This window comes from Thunnus albacares, chromosome 23 (genome assembly GCF_914725855.1).
Source record: "Thunnus albacares chromosome 23, fThuAlb1.1, whole genome shotgun sequence".
NCBI lineage: Eukaryota > Metazoa > Chordata > Actinopteri > Scombriformes > Scombridae > Thunnus > Thunnus albacares.
The window spans coordinates 23733853-23759312 of record NC_058128.1 but is presented as its reverse complement, the minus strand read 5'-3'; the positions used below and the strand labels follow the sequence as shown (position 1 = coordinate 23759312).

At 40.2% G+C, this 25460-nt stretch overlaps 1 protein-coding gene across 5 annotated transcripts in view; it reads left to right on the top strand.

Moving 5' to 3' along the window:
• Window positions 1-21100, top strand: part of LOC122974730 (pleckstrin homology domain-containing family A member 5-like) — a 249428-nt gene extending 228328 nt beyond the window's left edge. For 4 of the 5 annotated variants that reach the window (XM_044342619.1, XM_044342618.1, XM_044342617.1 and 1 more), the window contains 14 exons: window positions 1332-1400; window positions 1484-1564; window positions 1663-1815; window positions 3867-3968; window positions 4064-4172; window positions 4437-4483; window positions 7182-7314; window positions 9008-9129; window positions 10607-10798; window positions 10912-11046; window positions 13820-13939; window positions 15122-15267; window positions 16815-16981; window positions 20147-21100. In XM_044342619.1, coding sequence (XP_044198554.1) covers window positions 1332-1400; window positions 1484-1564; window positions 1663-1815; window positions 3867-3968; window positions 4064-4172; window positions 4437-4483; window positions 7182-7314; window positions 9008-9129; window positions 10607-10798; window positions 10912-11046; window positions 13820-13939; window positions 15122-15267; window positions 16815-16981; window positions 20147-20181 — 1611 coding nt within the window. In that variant the 3' untranslated portion in view covers window positions 20182-21100. Of the gene's footprint in view, window positions 1-1331; window positions 1401-1483; window positions 1565-1662; window positions 1816-3866; window positions 3969-4063; window positions 4173-4436; window positions 4484-5786; window positions 5985-7181; window positions 7315-9007; window positions 9130-10606; window positions 10799-10911; window positions 11047-13819; window positions 13940-15121; window positions 15268-16814; window positions 16982-20146 lie in introns of all 5 variants that reach the window. The other variant, XM_044342622.1, reaches the window with a different exon arrangement.
• Window positions 21101-25460: the final 4360 nt, after the last annotated feature.

Sequence of the window (25460 nt, the reverse complement as noted above, 5' to 3'; positions counted from 1 at the left end):
TGATTTCAGCCGGACTTTAGGAGTCTTTTAAGTTTACATGCTGTGTAAGAAAACTGTTCTGTTATATAACATTACTGCTTAAAGAGAGAGCTGTTAGTCAGCGATTTTGGACTGAAGGTTCACTGACTGAACAGACGTTGTTGTGCTAGAGCACTTTTTTTCCTTACTGTGCCCCAAATTTTACATATTCTGCTTAGTTGTGGAAACCGACACCTAACTTACTCCAGAGAGATCAGTAGGTTTCGTTATATAGAAAAAAACCCTATTGATTCTGCAACATTTTTTCTGCCATGGGTTTTTCTGAGCCTGAGTCATTTTTATGCAAATGCAGAGAAAGAACAAGTTCTGATCAGATTTATAAGGCAACTCAGGTTTCCAAAGCAAAAATATAGCTTTGTTATCCAGGTTTTTCTTAATCCCTTGACCTGTAAAAGGAATCTGGGTTTCCCATTATGATGACATTTCTAAAATCAGGTTATTGTTAAAAGTGAGGATTAATCAGGAACCCTTCTTAAGCTTGGAAGGCATTGTAACCGAGGATGCTCTATAGGAAATGAGAAGAGGATAAGGGAGGATACATAGTAAATAGAACTGATTCATGTAAAGCAACCAGGATCAATGGGAAGACTTTTTTCTTAAACACACAATATGGAAGGATATATTTATATTCTTTTTTACATTAGGGGGTGCTGCCACAAAATGAAATGAGCACCAGTTGGTGAAAAGGGGACTTTTCGCCCTGAATTCAGTCTGCCAGACAGACTTTCCTCATAGATCATAGCCCTAACCCTAACCCAAAGCATCTGTATGACCTGAAGAAACATTTCATAGATTAATAGAAGAATCTGGGTTTTAACTTGCTCTTTATCCGTGTGTCTCCATCCTCTCAGGCTACACCTCCCTCTGCATTTTTCAACATTATAATATCCAGCCACAATATCCCTGGTAACACCTGGGTAAACAGCTTCAAGGGAAATTAAACAGGATTAGTGAATATTCATCTCGTTCATCCCCTCACTCTCTGACTCTGGAGTGAACAGCAGGAAGCATATGAAGAGTTTCTCTTTAAAATCTGAGGCATTTGAGGGAAAATGACTTTGAACAGCATTTATATCACAAAAGTTATTCAATTCTGGAATTTTGAGGTGTGATTGTCAGTCACATCAGAGAGCACCCTCTATCATCTGGGTAAAAACAGATTGAAAGTTAAGGTCATTTTTTTACCCCAAATTGCAAAAAATAGCAATTGGGATACTCTTCATGGCTCTTCCTAACAGATATGTTTTTGTCGCCCCCTGCTGTCCATCTCTGACTGTGCCTCCTCATTCCAGATCAGCCCAGATGACAGAGACTACAAAGACAGCTCCCTCATCCAGCGCACAGAGGAGGCCGACATAGATGTAAGACATATACACAACCTTCAGTCAAATAGACAACACATTTCCAAGAAACTGTAGCTCATGTGTGTGTGTTTGTATGTCAGACCAAGCTGAGCAGACTGTGTGAGCAGGACAAGGCGGTGAGGATGCAGGAGGAGAAACTGCAGCAACTACACAGAGAGAAGGTACAACTGTTATGTGTGCACATTCTGATGTTTCTGTATGTCTGTTTGCAGTAGTACAATAAGTCACTCTGTGTGTGTGTGTGTCTGTCGTGTTGCAGCACACTTTGGAGACAGCCCTGCTGTCTGCCAGTCAGGAGCTGAGTGAACAGAGCGGCTCAAACGCTGCAGCCATGCAGAGCTTGGTCCAGCAGAGAGACGTGCTGCAGAACGGCCTGCTCAGCACCTGCAGAGAGCTGTCCAGAGTCAACACTGTGAGCACGCATCAACACACTCTCGCATACACACATCACTGCAGGACAGCATATTGATGAAAAACTCCTACAGGAGTTTTTACACTGGCAATTTGGTCCATTTCTGGTTATAATAAATTGTGCTTATTGTATTTATCAAGCATCTCAGAGTAGGAAATCAGTCCTAACTGGCTAAAAGTGATGAAAGTGACACATTTTTCATCTCACTTTTAGGATCAGACCTTGTGCTGGAAGCAAACATCTGGACAATAGCATCTCTTTTTACAAAAACCAAAGTCCTCACAGCCTTACGGCAACAGGGAAAATGCAGCTTTGCAGCAACAGTTTTGGCAGTAATAAATCTAACTTTGATCCCGCTTCTGCTGAGATCCTTCTACACAATATCAGCCTGGAAATAGCCTTATCCTTCAGACAAAAAAATGAGTGCAGGGTGCGACAATTACTTTTTATCCCGTGGATCGTTTTGGCCGAGTGGAAGAAAAAGATGCATCATCCTGGACACCCCACAACATTCTGAGTAAAAGACTAGCTTTTCTTGCCTTCTCTCTCTTAGTCTGACAACTTCTACATATGTTCTGTGAGGTTAGCCAACAGAGATGAGAAACAAAAATTAAGTTTTATTTCATTTAAGTGAGTCTGTAACTATTTGACCATCAATGGAGAAGCCCAGACAGAGCCTACCTTCACCACATAGTGACTATGAACGGTTCCAGCTTCACTTTCAACGAAACTGTGTTAAAGGCTATTTCAGCTTGGATTTCTAGTCTCTGCCTCTGGGTAGCCAGGGGGGATGCTGTAGATGCCACTCAAAAACAAAACTTCCTTTTTCTCTTTGCTTGTATTGCAAACTAGCTACATTTCCAACAGCAAAAATGGCATCCAAAAATATGAGTGCAGAGGATGTTACGGACGAGGATACATTTTACAGTGTTCTGGCTGACTCGGATATTCACTCGTATTTATTTGAGCCAGAGTATATGGCTGAAGAAATGCAGCAGAGAGAGGCTGACACTTGGATTGGACAGCCACATAAATCATGGCAAAATTTCCCTTTAACCGTACATACGTAAACATTTGAAGTTGGTGCTGTCAGATAGAACTGTGACTTCCCTTGGCACCTTGAGCATCACCTCCATAGGTCATGATGTGATTGGTCAGGGTGTAATGTGCAGTCTGCCATGTCTCTCTGTCAAGTGATGTCAAGAATTGATGACTCTGATTGTCTAATCTGACACAGTAACCAACTCAAAAGACAAATTCATTGTGTAGTCTGATCCCAGCAGTAAAGCACCTTATTTATTTCCCCAATCATCATCAATTTGCATTATTAAAAAACAAGCTGCATTTATGCAAATTATGGGTTCATTTATTTACTTATTTAAAATTAGAGACATGTTCATCCTTTTATTGTGTATGTCCCAAGACTGGGTGACAGTACAGAAATAACATTTTCGTCAACCGTAAGGGCACATAAGCTAACATCCCAGCCCACTGGGCCTGGGAGGAACAGCATTTTGTTTTTTTGTGTATGCAAATACACAAGAAAATGACAATAAACTAAATCTTGAATGTTGAACGGAGAGTGTAGCTGACAGGGGAACTGGACAAAGGAAGAGAAGATTCTATTGAAAAAACAGGGTTCAGGTGTATCCAACACCCAAAGCATGATGGGAATTGTAGGGTAAAAACTCACAACATATTCATCCCAAATGAAAAAACTAAAGACACAGAATGACCCATCAACATAGTTCTTATATCCCTGGGACCCTGACACTCTCCTCTATTCATTCATATATAACATTTACGGTTTATTTAAACCATATGTACATACAGAACAGGCAACAAACCTGAAGAATTTCAAACGTCTTATTTGTGAAAACCGTCCTTATATATGCACAGTACCGCTCATATGCGGTGAGGTTCACAGGAGACAAGTTGAAAGGATTTCTTTAGGGAAGCAGAGCTTTGGGCACGCATGCACACGCGCACACACACACACACACACACACACAGTCCCATGACCCTGTTGTTGGCTGGAATCCTGGTTTCAGGAGTTGGAGCGCTCCTGGAGGGAGTACGACAGGTTAGAGGCAGATGTCACTCTGGCCAAGTCCAACCTACTGGAGCAGCTGGAGGCCCTGGGCAGCCCACAGGTAACACACACATCCATGCATACGGGAACACTCACACCTTTTCTGCAGTGTTCATGTCTTTAACAACATTTGTGTGTGTGTTTATGTGTCCTCAGACAGAGCCTCCAAGCCAGCGGCACATCCAGATCCAGAAGGAGCTGTGGAGGATCCAAGACGTGATGGAGGCTCTGACTAAAAACAAACCACAGCGGAGCACAGACAGCGGTGAGTAAGAGAGGGTTATTTCTTAATTATTCCTATACTGCACTAAAGAAATGATGGAGAATGAAAAATGAATTTCTTTCAAAGGACATCTACCTATATTGTGCATATAGTGGATCTGACAACTTTGCTTTATTCCACATTGGGTCTGTGATGTAAAAGGAAACGTAGTCACATGAGTAAAATGAGGACTAATTACTTTGCAAGAAATGATTCAACAGGTGTCTTTTGCGATAGAAAATGACAATCCATTTTCTCTTTTCTCAGCAGGTTTTCCTGGTTCCAAACCGCTCTCCAGCATACAGAAGAATGAGGTATGGAGCAGTCGAACAGCCACATGGCACTACACTCACTCTGAGCTCTTTAAAATTTGGTTTTGCCTCTGGCTCCAATCGTGTGTCTAAAAACTCATTTCTGAAAACGGAACGAGTCTGTGATTTTGCTAGAAGTAACCAACATGGGATGAATGCATGTACCATTGTACATGCATTCATCCCAGCAACATAAAGGTGGTTATGTTTGTTATTGACTATTGTGTATGTTCTATACTGTTGCAAACCGTTTTACAAAACACACTGAGGGTGTTTTCAAATCTGCGTTGTTAAGTTTGAATGAGACTCTGGTTGGTTTTCCTCCTAAGTACAATTTGTTTGATTAGATCTGAACACAGCAATTGTACTAGTGTAGACCAAAACAATCACACAGAGACCCTTTAGAGGAAGAAGTCTCCGTCCGGTCACAAATTAATTCTGGAGCAGTTCATTTGTGGTGGGAACACAATCCAACTTCAGTCTGACCTGACTATGAAGCGCACTCTGAAAGTTTGAGCTAAACGGCTCCCGTAGCCAGGTGCACTTTGCATGCTGGGATGTGGAAATCAAACAAAGTTTACCAACTCATCCACTGATTCATTCCAGAGTGAACCTACATAGGTTTGAAAACACCCTAAAGGTGTCGATTAATTTCCTACCATCTAGGCCTAAATCAACTCGAGATTTGATAGATTAGCTTGTCGCTGTGTTCATGATTTCTCAGACATTCTAGATTGTAGAGTTCCCTGTTCCCTGAGCATTCAACTGCATCTCATTGCATTTTTAAAAGTGGGTGCTCAGTTTTCATCATGTAACATACGTATGGAACTTACATGATAACGTGGAGGATGGTAAGCTGCTTTTCCTAGAGTTCAGGTGAAGGCTGACAGGAGCATAAAGACAACAGTGACAGGAAACCTGCTCACACTGACCAGTATTTTAATCTTATTTCCAACCACCACTGACAACATATACGATCAGTGAGGACACTCCTGCACAGAGCAAAATATCTTGTCAGTGAGGAAGACTATTAAAAAAAAGCTAGTAAGTGGACCTTGAGTTAAGGTGTCCCAATTCATATTATCCTTTTCATGATGTCCAAAACATTGTTTGTCTTGTGGGTTTCATTTTCAGACAATGTAGCTCTGTACTTGTATGGAAGCCAATAGTCAACATGTTCTTGAACACACCAACAAGAACCTCTTGAAATAGTGAAGTAGCCTTGCTTACAGCTCACGACAGGAAGAGCACTCCAGTGACACCATAGTTTCCTTCCAATGACACCAGCTGTGTTAACTGTTAACAGGCAGTGACGCTGCTGCCACTCAGTCCTCTCAAGGAGGGCGAGAGCGTGCCCCCCCGCCCGCCCCTTCCCCAGTACTACGACTCATCAGAGCGCCCCCCTCACGTGCCCCCCTACCACTCACACCCCAGCGGCCGCCTGGCCCCCCACACGCACCGTCCTGAGGACCGCAAGCCTGGCTCCAGGAATGGAGCTCACAGCGTAAGAACCGCTGCAAACGTTCATGCCCTCCCATCTGCTCCCTCCATCCACATCTTTGGTTTGGTTGTTGCTGTGACCGCCATCGATTAGCACACTGAGTCTCTGCATCTGAACTCTTCGTTTCAGAGGACTTGTGTGCTTATAACCATTTTCACATGAATTCTCATCATTTTCACATCTCAACTCGAGAGGCTGAATTTATGTACATTGAAGTGACCGCTTTCCACAACACGTGCCATTTAACATGATGTTATTCATTTCAGTGTTTTTTTTCTTTTTTCTCCCTGCAATTCATCCTCCATCCAGTCATCATTGTCACTCTCCTACAGTGTCTTGTTCAGACCTGTTCTGGTTCATGTATTCATATGTGGAATATCATCATTGTGAGATTGATGTTTTATTGTGTTTGAATTTATGCATGTGTATCTTGAGTGTGTCTTGCCTCTGAATACAATATATAGTACTTGAAGTCAGTTGCACCAAGTGTTTGTAAGATCTAATGTAGACTGAATGTAACCAAGTAAAAATGTATAGTTTATTACTTTTCGATTGAACAAGGATATCAATGATTCCTGACAACCAATTTAAACATTACTGAAGACTTCACTAGTTAAGACACCTCTTGAGTTTTAATGGTACAATCTATCTAGTTTGAAACTATATGGTAGTTAGTAATGACATAGGAAGGACTTTACACACTAACTTAGGCATGGATTTACAAATAGCTGGTGTGACCAGATAACTACTCTTCTTTATGTCTGTGCTATTTTAGCGCACTTTTTTGCCATGAAGAACACACAGAGGCTGTCAGTTGGAAACCTTGCATCTCCAAGTCTGGTTATTTTCATGTTTTTACATAAGACTAAGGCAAGCCCAAATCTGCCTGTCATTTACTTAGAAATCATCTTCTCTGCAACACCTTCCTTTTGTCCTTATGTCTTTTTTATGTCTTGGATGGAAGAATAGAAATTCCTGAAAAGTTGACAATTTGGAGACACAAGGTTTTCACCTAACAACAACAAGACATTATCCAAATCAACTGGTTTATTTTTAGTTATTTTAAAAAGGTTCATATGAGCTGTTATGAATGACATGATATGAATATTACTGTACATCTATTAGCGCAACCAAAGAACCACTGAAAACTCTCAAGGTTTTTATTCTGACCCTGAGTCTTCTCTCCCCTCCCCCTCGCAGCAAGCTCCAGACTACCGGCTGTATAAGAGCGAGCCTGAGCTAACCACAGTGAAGGAGGAGGTGGACGAGGCCAATGGCGAGGACAAAGACAAGACCGACACTGCTGCTGACAGTAAAGAGACCGTCTCAAAAGGTACTTTTAGACTCAGTCCCATAAAACTAACATTCTTGCACTTTTATCAGGACTTCTGAGCATTCACATTTTCTCTGTTCTCCAGTCCAGTGGCGAAACATGTATTGTGCTTGGATTTAGTTGTTTTCCAGTGTAAGCCCACTGTATCTAAGGAAAATTCCTCTGAAATCCTTTGAGGATTAAATACTCAATGCTTGTAGGCTTTAGAGGTGACTCTTAAAAGTTTGTAGATTGCTTCTTGGTGCAGGATGACAGCTTTAGTCAGCTTGGATAAACTCTTCAGTTCAGTTATTCATTTAAGTCATTTTTAACAATTTTTTATTGAGAGTCTATTGACCTTTTCTTTTATTTGCTGATTCCACAGTCTGACAGTGAAGGACAGAAAGTGACTGAATAGCACTGTTGAGATCATTGAGATTATTGGAGTGAAACAGTAGGATCTTAGTTCTTTTTGTCACAAGCAAAACATGAGGAAATTATATGAGCACATTGAACCTACCTTAGTACATGTTAGCAGGTAAATTCTTATTGCTTCAAAATGAATTATTACTCTGAGTCCTTTATCCCCTCTGCTGTCTACCTTCTCTTTTGCTAAAAATCAAAGAATAGGTGTCTCCAGCCAAAGCAGTAACTCTGTGAGGCTATACTTAAACACTGCTTTGAGCTAAATGCTAATGTCAGCATGCTAACATGCTCACAAGGACAATGCTAACATGCTGGTGTTAAGCAAACATAATGTTTACCATGTTACCATGTACAGCTGTGACTTATGGGAATGGCATTAGTTTGACAGGTATTCTGTCATAAACCAAAGTATCAGACCAATTGAAATTTTGAGCTGATGGTGGCACTATGTGAAAGTTGAGCAGTCCCCCTGAGACCTTAGGGGGACCTAAATTGTATGCAATCCATCCAGTAAGTAATGAGACATTTCACTCAAATCCAAAAATTTTAACCTGCTGGTGGCCCTAGAAGAAAATCCAGGGAATTGCCAAAGTCATTAGGTTTCATCTCTTAGGAACCATGAAGCTGTACAAAATTTTGTGTCAATCCATCAAGTTAAGATATTTCACAGGATAAGTGACCTGCTGGTGCTAGAGGAAAAGTCAGGGGATCTCCAAAGTCATTAGGACATACCCTCTGTGGACTATGAATGTACAAAATTCTACTGCAATCCATCAAACAGTTGTTGAGAATTTCAGTCTGGACCGACATTCAGTAGCAGGTGTTGTGAGATCAGGTTCAGTTCTACTCCTGCACTTAATCTTAACTGCCTTCGGGATCCTTTTTTCTCCCCTGGTTTTTAGAATTAAGACTATTAAAACAACATTAAAGACATGCCATTTTAATTCCCAATTAAAGAGCAGGCATTGTCTGAATGTTTTTAAGCTAATCAGTGGAAACACACATGATATTTGGGATTTCTATCACAATTGTTCACAATTTCTTATTTGTACAAGACAAAAGAAATAAGGTTGATTCATTCTGTTCTAATTGCACTAAAAAATACACATCAAATATTTTTCAAAATTACAACTTGCTGCTAAGCAGTCCTGTTTCTGTTCACATGTTTTGTGTCTTTTGTGAAATGGAGTGTGGCTAAATGTTCTGCCACAACATGAACAATTAGCCTGACTGCAGTGTTTGTGTGCTAATGTGTAAGTGACAGCTTTCCCTGCCGTCTCCCCAACAGTGCCCCCTTACCCGGTGGGCATCGTTCCTCCCAGGACCAAATCTCCCATGAGCCCTCCCGAGTCCTCCACCATTGCTTCTTACGTCACCTTGAGGAAGACCAAGAAGCCTGAATCCAGATCCGTAAGTTTTGCCTTAAGCATCAACAGAGACCAAAAAAAAGTTGAGATTAAATGAACCGATTCTAATTCAGCAAACGTGTCAGAAACAGCCTGGAGGATAGCTGTTGTGTTGACTTTTTGTGCAGCCACATATTCCTTTGACAAATGCTTAAGCTGCACCGTCACAAAGGAAATACATCTGCATTTACAATCATGTCACTCTCTTTCAGAGCACGCAGTATATTTGCTGTAGGAACAATTTTTGCATATATCACCTTGAGAGTGTAACCTGACAGAGGACTCTCCCTTTTCCCTTCAGGTTCACTGCTTTTCTTCACACCTCAGAGCAGAAAGTTCTTGTTCAAATCTCTGTCTCGTGTTCTGGTTTGATGATCAAACATACTGTCTTCTTTTTCGTTCATAAAGACTTTCTCAAAAAGATACCTAAAAGTGCCTTTGTCTTTGTTATTCTGTCAGGACTTGTATTTATCAAATAAAGACTAACACCGATCAAAAAAACAGCTAAGTAAATGTGATTGAAATGAATTAGTGAATTCTCAAATACAGGCTGAGGCCTTTATATACCTCAACACTGGAGAGAACCAGGCCTTTATTTGGAACTGGCTTATATTAGAGACAGACCTTTATTTCTAATTTCCCCCTAACCCCTGATACATGCAAATGTTTCCTACATGTTTACCTGATGTATAGATGCAGGATGATGTATATTTCCACAACACTAATTCCATCAGTACAACAACAGAGTCATGTCACACTCACCACTCTGCCACACTGAGTTACTCTTTCTAATAGAAATACTGTTCTTACGATAAGTTCTACTTTGACATTTTTTTTATCCAGTGTTACACTTGTGCTGTGCACAGATGTTTCACATTAAAAGTCTTCCAATGCCTTAAAGGGCATAATCCCTCCCTTTCCTGTTAGGATTTTAATACAGGAAGTGTTCATTTTCATTGACAGTAGCTTAACAATGATAAAAATTAGACACAATTGGAAGGAATTAGTGAATGCAATGTGTCTAACTCTCCTTCTGTTATATCAAGGTTGAAAATATAGATACACTGTAACTATAGATAAAGGCAGTCCACATTTACTCAAACAAAGGATCTGATGTAACTATCCCTCATGGCTGTTATTCCTACAACCACCCACACTACACCTACACTGCACTGCCATAACAGCAATATGAGGCATACATCCTGACCGTAAACCCTCACTCAGAGATTTAAAAACATCACTCTAAGTCTAAAGCTCTGTCAGTGGCCGCTCGAGAATGCAGTCTTCGACAGTGTGAACTTGAACAAAACAGACAACATACTTTTTCCTTGCCAAGGAAAGGTCAGACATATTAGTTATTGAGATTATCTTTGTTCTGGACAGAAGTGAACTGACCTGTTAACTGACATTAAAGCAAAAACACAGATTCACCATTTAATAAAAGAAAAAGAGAGTATAACACTGAGTCTTGTCCTGTGCAGGATCGCCCCAGAAGTGCAGTGGATCAGATGGGATTCGGGGAGCGAGAGGTGGGCAGAACGAGGATGAGCGTGGAGGAGCAGCTGGAGAGGATGAGGAGAAACCAGCAGGCTTCATCACTCCGAGAGAAGAAGAGAGAAACCCCATCCCGCTCACCCTCCTTCAACAAAGACAACCCCTTTGTTATCCTGCAGGTAACATCACCCAATAAGTGTGTACCTATTCCTCTCTCTATTTCTTAGGCTTTGAAAAAATGTCAAACTATCAGTTAACTCAAATGTGTGTGACTGTGTATGTGTGTGATCAGACCCGGACCCATGCAGAGGGTGCTTGTGCAGACCCTTTGGAGCTGGAAGCGGCTCTGCAGCAGCTGAAGGTGGCTCACATGGAGCAGAGCAGGTCGACTGCTGAGGCTGCGAGGACTCACACAGAGGCATCACAGGTTGATGGGGTTTTTATTTCGGTTTTTTACATCACAGTCATTGCCACTTTAATAAATTCCGAACTTCAACCTCTGCTAGCAACCAGTTCCAACTGTAGCATCATTAGTCATCATCCAAACATTGTACACATTTTCAAGGGGACATATTATGATTTTTCTTGTTGTCTGTCATTTATATACAGTTATGTCAGATATCTATGCTAAACATGGTGAAAGTTCCAAAACTTGAGGTTAACATTTGTAGAAATGCTCCCTGCAAGAAGTTTTTTTCTTCCTCGCAGATGAGCTGACGTCAGTTCGTAATGCATGCCCACAAACGGCCATCCATTCTGTAGCCTTGATTGCTAAGGTTGTTGCTAGAGTTTTTCCATGTGTTGTTTGCGTTGTCCACTCTTGTATTTTGGATTCCAGCTCAAACATGTATCCTGCTTCTGTAGTTTGTTTTATGGTTTATTGACCTAGCCTCCAGAGCCACCAGAAGCCGGCCGTGACACAACTTCCAGAAGCTAACCAATCAGAACAGAGTGGGCTCCTCAAGAGTGGGGCTTAAAGAGACAGGAGTTAAAACGGTCTGTTTCAAACAGAGGCTGAGCCACTGTGTAAAGGGCCAGTATAAGATAAATAAGAAGTTTTTTGAACTGTAAATCATGCAAAGATATTCCAGTAGAGCCTCAGATTTAAAAATATAGACCTGAAAATGCACACAATACGTCCCCTTTAAGCAAAATTCTAAAAACTCAGCAAAAAAGTGCAAAGTATGTCTTTTATTAACTGTTTAGCAAATATTCTGGAGAGTTTTATGTAACAAGATTACCTAATCAAATTTTGTATAACACAGCATTTTGTTATTGGCACAGAATGAAACACTGTGTCTAAAATGGTGTAAAACATTTAATAACAGGAGTTACTTATGTACAGTTAATAGTCAGTAACCCTGTTCATGTCATGATTTAGCATTAACTCAACTCATACTATTGTCCTAGAATGCAAACGGGGTCATATAAACTTCCCAGATTTCACTTTAACATTACACAATAACAGCAAAGCTTTAAATGCATACATTACATATGAACTCAATCACACTCTGTGATTTCCTTTTTTTACAGAAATCAAGTTAAATAGACACTTCATACTTATTTTCCCCTCTGTATGAGTAAAACTTTCTATGTCCACACAGTTCTATCATGAATTATTCTACAGTTTGAAAACTCTGTGTTTTGTCATAAGGTGATGTCATCCAGCAAAGCACTATGTTGGCCAATCACATATATGCAAGCGTACATTGCTGGTTGATTACGTTACAACAAAAGAAAAAGAAAAAATTGCCACTTTGATAACTTTCCAGTTTTGTAATATCCTGTCTGTGAATATTATAAATTGCTATGCAGAGTTTTGGCATCTGATAAGAGATGCTTCAAATTCACAGATCTGTTATTCAAACCAGACTTCCAAAATCATATTTCAGATCTCACCAGCACCAACACAGCCCCCTGCATTCTTTTAAGACAGGTCGGTCTGAATCCCCGCTAATACGAAATCCTAGCTTTATGAGTCTTATCTGGATAACTCTCTGCAGGCCAACCCTATCAGCCAATTACTGTTCTTCCAACAATGTTCTCTTCTTAAGAGCATCCCAAATACACATCACTGTGTCCAAAGATCACAGTATAACCTATAAAATAACACTAAACAAACTGCTTGGTGTGGTCTACATCAGCTAGTTTTACTAACTCAAGATAACCATTAATGCTAACAGTTAATACTTATGTTATCCTACTAATCACTAATGGTATCCCTAACACTGCCAGCATTTTCACAGCCTTACATGTAAACTCAAATGCAAAGTTTTATCTGCAACCCAAACACAGGTCTTGAGCTTAAACTGTATTATTTATTTATGATAAATTGCCTGATCAATTAACAATCTGGTTATCATATGATTGGTTGGATATGTGGCAGGTCAGACATTTTTTGCCTGCAGTTTGAGCAGTTCCCCGATCAGATTTCTTACATGGCTGCTTTCAAAAGATCTTTTATAAAATGTAGCGAGTTTTTTTAATTGTTGTGTAAAGTATTTTTCACTCCAGTGGCTAAAACTGTAGTGATATGAAACTGAACTTCATTTATTACATTTATGACAATCATCATCGACGTCATCTTGTTGCATTAACATTCAACAGCCCTGCTATTGTTCTAGAATGCAAAATGGGGTGTAATACTGCACAGACACCCAAATCTGGTAACACCCTCTACTAACCTTTTCCCATACTTGCACATACACACGTCACTCTGGTGTTGTCACTGCCACAAAGAATACAGTAAAACTACACAAAATGTCTTTTAAATATAATATTTTTCCAGTATTCATTCAATAGTTATTCTGGTAATTCTGGTAATCATCTTGATCACACATGTCCTGAGTAAGGTGATTTATCAACCCTTTCTGAGTCACACTTTCAAGTAATTTATGTCTATGTTTATCAACCAATTCAAAAAAGATCCTTGTGTCTTCTTCTGGTCACACATGCTGTTTGTTTGGTTTTGTTTTGGTCCACCATGTTTTACTTTATTTTCTTCTACTTTATTTTCTGTTTCTTTCTCCACCTTTTCTACAGCATGATGAATGTGCATTCTGCCGTATCCAGTTCATAGAGGTTCACATGAGTGGCTCCAACTTGCTTTGTCACTTATTGTGATGAATAACATTAACACTTCTTTTTTTCTCTGACGACTGTACAAACAGCTCATGACATGATTCTGTTTCAATCTACAGGAGGTGCAGAGAGTGGAGGAGGTGAAAAAGGATAAGTGTGAGTCAGCACAGCAGGACAGGGACATGACCCTGCAGAGTGTGAAGGATTCGCAGGCTGAGACCAACAGCATAGACAATGAGGTACTGTAGAGAAGCCTGCACAGACCCAGTGGACACATAGGCTTGTCATAATTAAATCAGTTCCCACAGCGTCTATTAATTTTTGTTGATAATGGTTAAGCTTGATTCTGAGTGCTCTGGTACCTTCCAGGGAGAGAGAGGCTAAATGAGAACATACTGAATTTCTCGCTGCAGTTTTGGCACCAATGACAAGCATATTAGTTTTATCTTTGTTAAGCTGCAAGATATTGTCGGCCATCCAGTTGGTGATGCATTCAATCAGTGTTTGAACAGGGTTTAGGTCTGTCAACAAGGATAGGTATAACTGTGGGACTATCAACTTTCCCAGATGTAAAATTCCTAAGAGACACAGAAAATATTTGTCCCTTTGCATAAACTGTATCTGTCCTTATGGATGTCCGCTGGTGGTAAATAGGTAATTCCTGCTGTCTGATGAGGCTACAGGGGCAGCAGGTGGAGAAAAATCAAAGGAATCCTGACACACTTCTCAGCTCTCACTGTTAAATTCACCATCTGTAAACCCGGCCCTATCTGCCACACAACAGCTAATCGGCCATTGTGGCCGTAACATCTCCAAGTGTAATCTAGGACAATAACAGAGGATTTGTGGAAATGTGGCCAGGTGGGCTTTAAGGGATTTATCTGCTGGATTCAGCCAGGACTGGGAGCTGGATCTGGGCTGCTCTCCAATGGGATGCCACCCCTGAGCTCTGTGTACAACATCCTCATTCCTCAGCAGTGAAAGTACAACACACATTTATTCACTTCAGTCATCCATTCATTCATTTACAATAATAGAAATAGAAATTTCAAGTACTGTTAATTAGCTTTTTCTTCCTGTGTTAATATAATTTTATTTATTAAGTATCATTTATTTCAAGCTCTAAAAATTGTAAATATAAGCACTTAACATGACTTAACATGACAGCACAAAAGTCTTACTGACATAATAGTAGTCATTTTACACTGACAGCACATTTAGAAGTAAATTCCATGTTGCTAAGCAAAAGAGGAGTTACAGTTTGCTCTGAATAAGGAGACCTGAACTGAGTAATTTTTTGTACCAGTACTGGTCTTAATGAGCAATTCTAAACACAATGTTCAATCACAGCAATGCAAAGCATGCTAAGCTCTCCCATTTTCTAATTTGTGTGTGTGTGTGTGTGTGTGTGTGTGTTTCAGCTGTGTGAAAGCCAGAGGGTGGTGATTCTGGACCTGGGCACAGAGCCTCAGCGCGTAGAGATCGTAAACCTTCAACCCTTTGAGGATGACGAAAGCAGAGACCAAGATCTGACCAGCTCCCCTACAAACACCACCACTGAAAACAGGTGTGTGTGTGTGTATGTGTGTGTGTGTGTGTTAGCTAGGATCTTGATTTAATTGCAACTTTCTCTTGCTCGTGACTCAATTTTAGGTCCCAAAACTCTAATGACTCTGTAGTGGATGGATAGTGATATCACCCAGAGGAATCAGAGTGGAGAAACCTGATCAGACACACTGAGTCCAGAAAATCCAAATTTGGTTGAAGAGGTTGCACAAACCACCTTGGCAAAATGTGACAGACTGAGACACCTGTCAGTCAAAGCAAACATGCCCCAAAACACAGTTTAATTTACAACTGCATTTAACTGACTGTTTGGCTACTTGAGGCAGAGGAAAATTCATCTCTTTTCTTTTTAGCTCTGGTAGTTTTTATTTTCTGAGGCAGAAAACCAAAACAATAAGCTAAAAGAGGCTAAAAGCTCTTTTAAGCCAGGTATACACTGTATGATTTTGGGCTGACCAACATCAAAGAAATGTGGCAATATCTTTGGTCATGGCTCCAAAACAGTGGTCCCATGTCGCACTGTGAGAGAGGTTCACAGATGGCCGTTGTCACAGTCTTGTGGCCAAAGATAATCTGGGACACAATTCTGACAGTGTCAGAAATTTAGGATAACCATCTCACAATGTGACTGCTGCTGCGACCCACGTCTACTAATCAACCAATATGAATGCAGCATGAAATGACGCACTGATCAACGCAACACTGGTGCTAAACCTAATGATGGAGGTAAAACAAGCAAAACAACATGTTTGGGATTCCAACAAAGAAGAAAATCTTCTTGAGTTGTGGCAGCAGAAGCCTTGTTTGTATGATTTGTCCTCCAGCAGTTATCATGACCAAGAAGGATGTTGCATGGAAAACTCGATTCTTGCTTAGCTTCATTGTTTACCACTATAGTGGCACAGATGGAAGATGCATGTTGATGACGTTTTCTTGTTTTCTCCCAGTGGGCCAGTGGACCATCAAAAAAATACGTTTTTGGGCCAGTTGACCATCAAAACATATCCGTTTTTACTGACCCTCTCTGTGTGTCTGTCATTTGGGGTGCGCATATGCATTCCTGTGTCAGACAATCACAGTTGAGCGCTCCCCTTTACTACAGCTTTATCTATTCATAATTTTAAGAGACAACTGGGACTTTTTGAGTGTGTGGTGTATTGATCACATAATTCTTGTATGGCAAATATGTTTACTTATGCTTTGTGGAAATCTGTGAACATGGTCGTGTTCAAGGTGTTGTAAGTGGTGCATGTGCACTGATCTACACTAAGAGATATGGCCCAGTAAAGTAAATGAACTCTGTGTCCGCCTTGTAAACGAACTACAGAGTGGAATTGTATGCAATCTGGGATGTTTATGGAGCCAGAATCTAGTCTTCATTTTTGAAACTGCAGATGAAATGCTAAGTAGTGAAGAGTGTGGAACAAGGGCAAAAGGATCCCAAGCATGCAAAACACAATGGAAACAGAGGATACCAGTTCTTTCTTGCTCTATCAGTAGTCAGTTTTCATGTCAGAGTGTGACATGTTCTGCTGCTGCTGATTGTAGCTTCCAGACTCCCGAGCCTGAGACACCGAGCCCAGAGCCCAAGGAGGAGGAGGCGGACGTGACGCAACAAACCACCAGAGAGGAGAAGCTGGAGAAGAGCCTGGAATCCTACAACCAGCTAACATCAGACGACAAGAAACACAACAACAACAACAACATGTTGGCTTGTAAGTGCAAATGAGGCCTTCGAAGTTGTAGCGTCTGTGTCTGTCAAAACAGAAACAGCACATTTTATAGAAACCCAAATACCTTCTTTTACCTACTGTAGATCATGTCTTTTGGATTATTTGTGAATTGGGGGAGTTGTGGGGGTAGGGGGGTGTTTACATTCTACACTTACACATGTTACACACCTCTGAGGCAAAATACTAAATTCATTTATACAAAACAAATTTTGTATTCTCCACTAGAATAACATACCTGGCTGTGTAGAAAAGACTTTTAGACCATAATGTGGGGATATATTTATTTACAGAAAATATAGTTGGACAGTTGAGTTTGTTTTTTTAATTCTCTGTGAACTGTACAGGGTTTGTTTGGTGGCTTGTCAAAAATGAAGGTCGGTGGGGCTTCTGCTGGGGGGACTTTAGACTCCAAACCTCAGTATTTCTAAAATCCTAACTACAGCCCTGCACACACTTGTATCTGATAAGGCTGATACCAATGTTTTGAGACACAGTGTCTTTAGATTTGGCTATTTTATGCCAAGAAAAATAAAAAAGTACACAAATATAATAGTACAGTATAAAAAAAACAGTAAATCATGTATTTTCAGGGATTACTTCACCAGAATCGTATCCCTAGAGGAGTTGAGAAAGCTCTTAGAACAAATTTCCTGTCCTGTATCAAAACTCTGGGACATCAATGCTTGTAATTGTACAAAATATTGATAATTTGAAGAGTTAAATGACTTCGTTGAAATTCACTCTAACAGGAAGTTTTCCAGACAAGACAATATAGATACATAACGCTTATTTCTGTTTGTATGCAGATTAAACAAATGAGATACAACTTCTTAATCAGTGAGCTTTCGGGGTATTGATAGGTGAATTTTTGAACTTTGGACAGACCCAGGCTAGCTGTTTCCCTCTGCTTCCAGTTCGACAGTAATCTTGAACTATTCATTTGACCCTCATTTAACCCTACTGTTATTGCTTCTCTGTGGCAGATGGCATAAATCATACTGAGCAGCTCCCAGGGGTGTTTGTGAGGGTCTTCTTCTTTTCATATTGTCAGTATAAGAAAAGCTTCCTCTGAAGTGTCAGAGAGGTAAATCCCTGCTGCATGCCTGCAGGAAGAGCTCACCTCATCTCTTTCTTCCATCTTCATCGCCCACATAGCGGATGCTCCTGAGGCTGGAGCTTAATGCATATCACACATGTGTGTGAAGTTTACTTAAGACAAATCAAGACTGTCAGTAAAGCCATTTGCAACATGTTTCAAACGATCTTCCTTTTCATTTTTCTCTTGGCTGCGTGAGTTAAGGCTCAGACACACACAATCTATCCTCATTTAACTGAGATCCGCAGATTTTCAGTCTTTTCCGCAATACTGTGTTGACTGTTGATATTTCTTTCTCCCTCCTATGTTTGAAAATCAATTTTCATTCACAGTTATTGTGATTTGTGATTTTGGTTTGAGCACCTGGTCAGGATGCCTCTTGGACACCTCCCTCTTGAGGTGTTCAGGGCATGTCCAACTGGTAGGAGACCCTGGGGGCAGACCCAGAATATGCTGGAGGGAGTACATATTTCTTCTGGCCTGGGAACGCCTTGGGGTTTCCCAGGAGGAGCTAGAGGGCATTGCTGAAGTGAAGGATGTCTGGGTTTCCTTACTCAGTCTGATGCCACCGCCACCCTTTCCCAGATAAGCAGCGGAAGATGGATGGACGGATGGACGGATGATTGGATGGATGGATGGATGGATGGATGGATGGATGGATGGATGGATGGATGGATGGATGGATGGGTTATTGTAATTTGAGTCACTGATGCAAGTATACCTCAAGACTGTGGAATGACTATCCTCAAAAAAATCATTATTGTGTTTCTGACATTGCTGAATGGGAGCAAGAAATAGATTTGAGGCTTTCACTCACACATTTAATGATGACATAACAATAACAACAGCAACAGAACTGCACGAATACAAAATTACTTCTCAAAATGTCAACTGTGAGCATAAATACATGGACATCTGTTGTCTCTGATGGAATATGTGGCTTGTCAGCCTAAGCCAAGCGGGCAGCACACTCTAGTGGGTCAATAAGAAAACTACAAATGATTTTCAAATGTTGGGATCTGGGAAGATTGGCTGAGACATTCTGTGGTTATTGTTTCTCTTCTTGAGTATCAACAGAGATATGATTAAATTTTAAGGAGAAGTTTGAAAGGTCCAAAACTCAGCTCGAGTTAGAATTCAAGTGTCAGGTTTGGTGTTTGTGACACAGCAACGTGGAGATTGGTTCAGCATCAGCAGGTTTGTGCAGCCAAAATGCTTTCTGTTGTTAACAAAGTATAATCAAAGCTGCTAAAATTAATATTTTTATATCAACAATAGATCAAATGAGTAGGTGTATGTGGAAGTTGACACTCATAGCAATGAACTCACATGGAATTATCACCAACTCTGCAGTTCCACTCAGCATTTCAGCTGCTTTTAGCTCATTGTTTTGATTTTACCTTCTACAACTCAACTGTTTTGGTTCAGTCTCACGACTCTCACCATCAGGTTTCCAGCAGGCAGCAGGCAGTGAGAAAGCTCTGATAAACCCACTGTACACTACCTGCTCAGCACCAAACAGCAGACAAAGTAGCAAGTAGCTGGTAGCTAGTTAGCTAAAGAGTTAGATACTGTTCTCAGGAGTTGGTGAAGACCAAAACAGAGCTAAAAGGAGAGTGAACATTGGACTTAATTAGTGTAAGTGAACACAACACATCGATGTTGTGCTGCCCCCAAGTGGTCAGAAAATCCATTATTGCAGGGTTAAAATGTCCTATGCCTGATTGAACAAATCCATGTGGGCTGTCCATGTGAAACCTTAAAAATATGGCATCTCCCTACCTGCAAAAGCAGTCTGTCAGTCCAAATTTGTAATAAATCTTTGAAAGGTTTTCCCTAAATTAATTGCAAAATATTCCATTTGTTTTAATTTGAGAGGACCACCCCAAAAGAGGGGTTGATGTTAAACGTCCATACCAGGGCAAATCAGAGAGAACAAGTAGAAACAGTAACATCACCAATATAATTTGTATTCATCACCATGAATCATCATCATATCTGTGACTCACACACTCAATTCCATTCCCCCTCTCTTCTTCTCTACCCTGCAGCACAGACGTTCACCTTGGTGAGCAGCGACACGTGAGCGACGCCGGCCTCGCCATCCACAACGGCGTCCCATAGAGCCCAAATGTAGCCAGCCTGCACAGAGCATGCTCCACGGCTTCCTGCGTTTACAACAGAACTACTTTGATACTACTGTTACATGCCCACGAGGAGACTGAGAGGATGACAGCCCTGCAAACAGACTGACCAACACACAGACGGGCAGCCATCACATCCAGACAGAGAGAAAGGCAGATGTACTGTATCTTTAGCACCTTTTAGATCTGTCCATACTGATATGTCCCTGAGCAAAATATTATCCTGTAGAGTTATATTTGTCCCAAAACATTTCTGCATAAAAATAAGGTTGTGAAATGGTATAGTCATAAAAAAGTTACAAATTATGTTTGTCTCATAGCTGACATACACCTGTGCAAACCCAGAAATGTACCAGGAAATCTGGAAAGTTGTAAAATATGTGATGTTAAAATTTTAACAAACACTTTTTTTGGGTTCCAAATTAGTTTTCAGCTGTGCAAGAACAGGCAGCTATGGATGGAATCTATTATTGAAACAGAAGGGGTGGATCTTTGATTACTTTAACTTCACCTCACATGATACTCATCACTACAGGATCTGACAGAGGTGACTGTTTAATGAGGTTAGTTTTATCTGTTTCAGTCAGAATTGTGTTAGTTTTGATGAACATGCCACTGAACAGTTGGGACTTAAAGCCATTGCACAGCAACTGAAATTTTGACACAAAAATGTGAAAAACTCATGTGCATAACTACTGCATAGGGACAATGCACATCACGCCAGAGATGGAACTTTACTTTGTTTTCTTTTTGCACAACTGCTGAGTAATACAGTCTTCAAACTTTAGCAGTGATGATGATAGTTTGTTCATCAATATATGATGGTGAGTTGTGTGTAAACCCTCATTTCTGACAATAAAATTTTGGAAGAAAAAACACAACTCCTCAAGTACAAAAAGAAACAAGGATTTACCAACGTACATACTGGTTTCGTGCAAATACCCTGCATGTAAATTTGGACTAGGTGTGGAAATACCTTTAGCTGTCTTACTGAAGGGCAAATCAACAGTGGCAGTTTTTCCCAATACCTTCATTGCTCTTCATTTTAAGTTTTGAGTTCTTATTGACAGCAAGTAGTCAAGTGCACTCTCAGAGGGCGTTGAGCTCTGCCATGGTTGCTCCTTGTCACCGATCCTGTTAGTTATTGATTTTTATGGATAGATTCTCTCGAAGCAGCCAGACTGGTGGAGAGTGTAGTTATGATAAGTGTCCGCACTTGCAACTCTGAGGCCATGGTACTCTGTCTAAAAAGGGTGGTTTGCTCAGTGCGGGTTGGGAGCGAGTCACTGCCCCAAGGGAAGGAGTTGTAGTATCTTAGGGTCTTGTTCACAAGTGAGGGGAAGGAGGATCCTGAGATTGGCAGAGAGATTGTACCAAACTATTGTGGTGAAGAGCTGGAAGTGACGTTCTTGATCTACCTGTCAATTTAAGTTTCAACTCTCATCTATGAGCTCTGAGTAAGAACCAAGAGAATAAAAGTGTCTGAGATTAGTTTCATTGGCAGGGTTGCTGGGCTTATACTTATGAGACAGGACAGGAAGCTCAAAAATCAGCATCCTAAACGCGTCTCTTTAGAGGTTTTTTAGGCACATGGAAGTGGTAGGAGGTAGCAGTATACATGAGACAGACAATTGCAACAACATACAATGTATGTTGTATGTATGTACAAAGGATTTGACTCCAGCTAGAATGCCAGCTAGTCTGGTTTCTGGCCTCCAAAACTCAGTGTAGCATGTTAATAGAAATTGTGGGGTTTTTGCCATTTATCCAGTCAGCCTGTGTAAAAAATAGTAAACAGTGAACAGATAATCTTGTTCTGTTGGCTGTCAGTCTCTCCCATCTGGTCAGTTAGCCCATTGGCTAATATCACCAAATTACACTGCGTGCACAATTATTAGTGATTGTGCAGTGAATATTCTGACCTTATCATTTTTTCTATACACATTATCCAACTCCAAACCATATAAACTTGAATACTTAATGGCTTTAATCATTTTCAGGTGATATGTATTTGTGTAATGATGGAGGGTGTGGCCTAAAGTGATTAACACCTTGTGTGCATAATTATTAGGCAGCTTCATTACCTCAGGTAAAATTGTAAAGGCCAAAAATACCTTTCAGACAGATGCAACACTCTTGAAATAGCTAAACTATTGAGGTGTAACCACTGGACAATAAAATGCTTTGTTGCGAATAGTCAACAGGGTTGCAAAAAACGAATAGAGAATAAAAGGCACAAATGAACTGCAAAAGACTTGAGAAGAATTAGATATGAAGCTACCAGGAACCCATTGTCCTCCAGTGCCACCATATTCCAGAACTGCAACCTACCTGGAGTGTCCAGAAGTACAAGGTATCAAGTGCTCAGAGACATGGCTGAGATAACTATTCAGTTTTATTAATATACCGCCAAATCACAACAAAAGTTATCTCAGGGCACTTTTCACATTAGCAGGTCTAGACCGTACTCTTTAATTTACAGAGACCCAACAATTCCCCCATGAGCAAGCACTTGGTGACAGCAGTAAGGAAAAATTCCCCTTTAACAGGAAGAAACCTCAAGCAGAACTTGGCTCTAAATGGGTGGCCATCTGCTTTGACCGGTTGGGTTGAGAGAGAAAGAAAGGGGGGGAGGGGACAGAGAAGTAGAACAACAACAGCAACAACAATAGACACTAAACATTCACAAGTTGAAGCGTCAAGATTGGGCCAAGAAATACCTGAAGACAGATTTTTCAAAGGTTTAATGGACAGATGAAATGAGAGTGATTCTTGATGGACCAGATGGATGGGCCCAGGGCTGGATCACTAATGGACACAGGGCACCACTTCGAGTTAGGTGCCACCAAGGTGGAGGAGGGGCACTGGTGTGGGCTGCTATCATTAAGATGAGCTAGTTGGACCTTTTTGGGTTGAGGATGGACTGAAAATTAACTCCAAAACCTACTGCCAGTTTCTGGAAGATACTGTCTTCAAGCAGTAGTACAGGAAGACATCCCCAGCATTCAAGAAGGTCATGATCTTTATGCAAGACAGTGCTCCATCACAAGCATCCAACCTACTCCACTGCTTGGCTAGCCAGCAAAGGCCTCAAAAATGACCAAATAATGACCTGACCCCCTTTCTCACTTGACTTAAATCCTACTGAGAACTTGTGGGCTCTTCTCAAACATGAGATTTATAGTTAGGGAAGACTATACACCTCTTTGAACAGCATTTGGGAAGTTGTGGTTGCTGCCTCAGCGAAAGTTGATCGTGAACAGAATACGAAACTGACAGACTCAGATGGATGGAAGGCTAGTGGCAGTTATTGAAGAAGGGTGGCTACACTGGTCGCTGAATGTTTTTGAAAGGCCAAAAATTTTATTGAATTACTTTATTTTATTTAGTATATTAAATTACTTTAATTATGTTACTTATTTGTCGAACTTACTCTAAAAATTGAGATTAAACATCTGAGAAAAAATTTCTTTTTGTAATTTAGTTGCCTAATAATTCTGCACTCTAACAGTTGCCTAATAATTGTACACGCTTATATATTCCCCTGAGAAAGACAAAACTCACTTTTCTTTTATTAAACATTCAAGTTTGAGGTTCATTAACATTTTGGATTGACTGAGAGAATTGTATTTGTTCAACAATACAAATTAATCCTGAGGAATACAATTTGCCTAATAATTGTGCACGCAGTAAATTCTAATCCAAAAACCTCTTTGTGTGGCCATACACTCCAAATAGATACTAAAGAGTGTCTGTGGGCACACAGGAGTTAGAGCTATAAATACATAGAATTAAACCATTTCACAACTTTGTGTACGACATGTTTTCGGGGTAATGTAACTCCATAGACTTTGTGTCACCAAATACATACACACACGTCGATATACAGAAGTTTTGATACCTTACTAAGTATTAAAGTCATCTTAACATTATAACATATTATAATTAGAATATTCTACTGATCTGGAGGAGGGATATTAGCTGTTACTGAGTTGCGAACACTGCTGGAGGTGAGTGTACAGCTGTATATAGGAGCACTTGAGAAGTCTCACCACAGATGGGCTAAGCACCAAAACTCAACACACATGCAGTGCTTTACTTTAACCCCAAAGTGACCGCCGATGCTCTTCTATTTTAACTTGCTCTGATTTTGATTATTTGTGTTGATTTGAGAACGAAGGCTCCCTTATTGCTATATTTTCACATCTTTTGCACCTGCAACATAATAGATTGTCCTTCATTGGATATACATATATGAATATATAAAAGTATATATGAACATAAAGCAGATTTCTACTTCAACAAGGTGCCACTTCATGCTGCTGTTTTCCCCCTTTTTTGGACAGAACAAAGTATTTTGCAGAAGTTGCGATTATTTATGTTGAGCAGACGTCTGAATCTCTGTTGGACGACACACGCAGTGTGTGAATGTTTTGGATTTCCTGTCTGCTTTTTCAGTTGTGTCTCTTGTTTTTTTTTCTGCCTTTGGTTTACATTACATAGAAGATATACAGTAAAGAGGCTGAAGACATGCAACAGATCAGACATTTTGGGTTTGAATCTGTTCTAGGTGGAGAAGAATCAGAGAATAGCACATGTACGAAGCAATAAGTAGGACTTTGGATCTCCAGGACATAAAAGAAATTTAAAAGAGATGTATAAACTGTAAAAAAATAAAATAAAAAAATAAAAAGATAACATAATTTATGTACACACTGAAAAGAAGAAGAGCGAATATTATAACTACAAGAGGTTATTATTAATATTATTAGGGTCAATATGCAAAAAGTTCATACCCCATCTGTTTTATATCATGTGAAATAAATGTTGATGTTCTTAAAAACATGCTTGTAGCTGATTTTTTTTTTTTTATTGTTGTCTGAATGTTTTTCAAGTCTAGTTCTCTAATCTGTCTTTTTGTCCATTTATCTGATATGCTTGGACTAAACCTGTAGGTTCCAGTCTTTTTGGTTTGTGTCTGCTTAAAGTGAATACCAATCAAAGGTTTGGACACACTTTCTCAGTCAAGTGAATGGGAAGGTGTGTCCAAACTTTTGCTACTGTACATTTCTACTTATGACCCCCCATTACAGGTTATGGACACAAATTGTGAGCTTATGCACCAATGAGAGATTTTTCTTTTTCAGATGGAATCCCAATGGGAAGTGAGCATTTAGTACTGAAGGTTAGCCCAAACACAAAACATGTAGCATGAATCTAT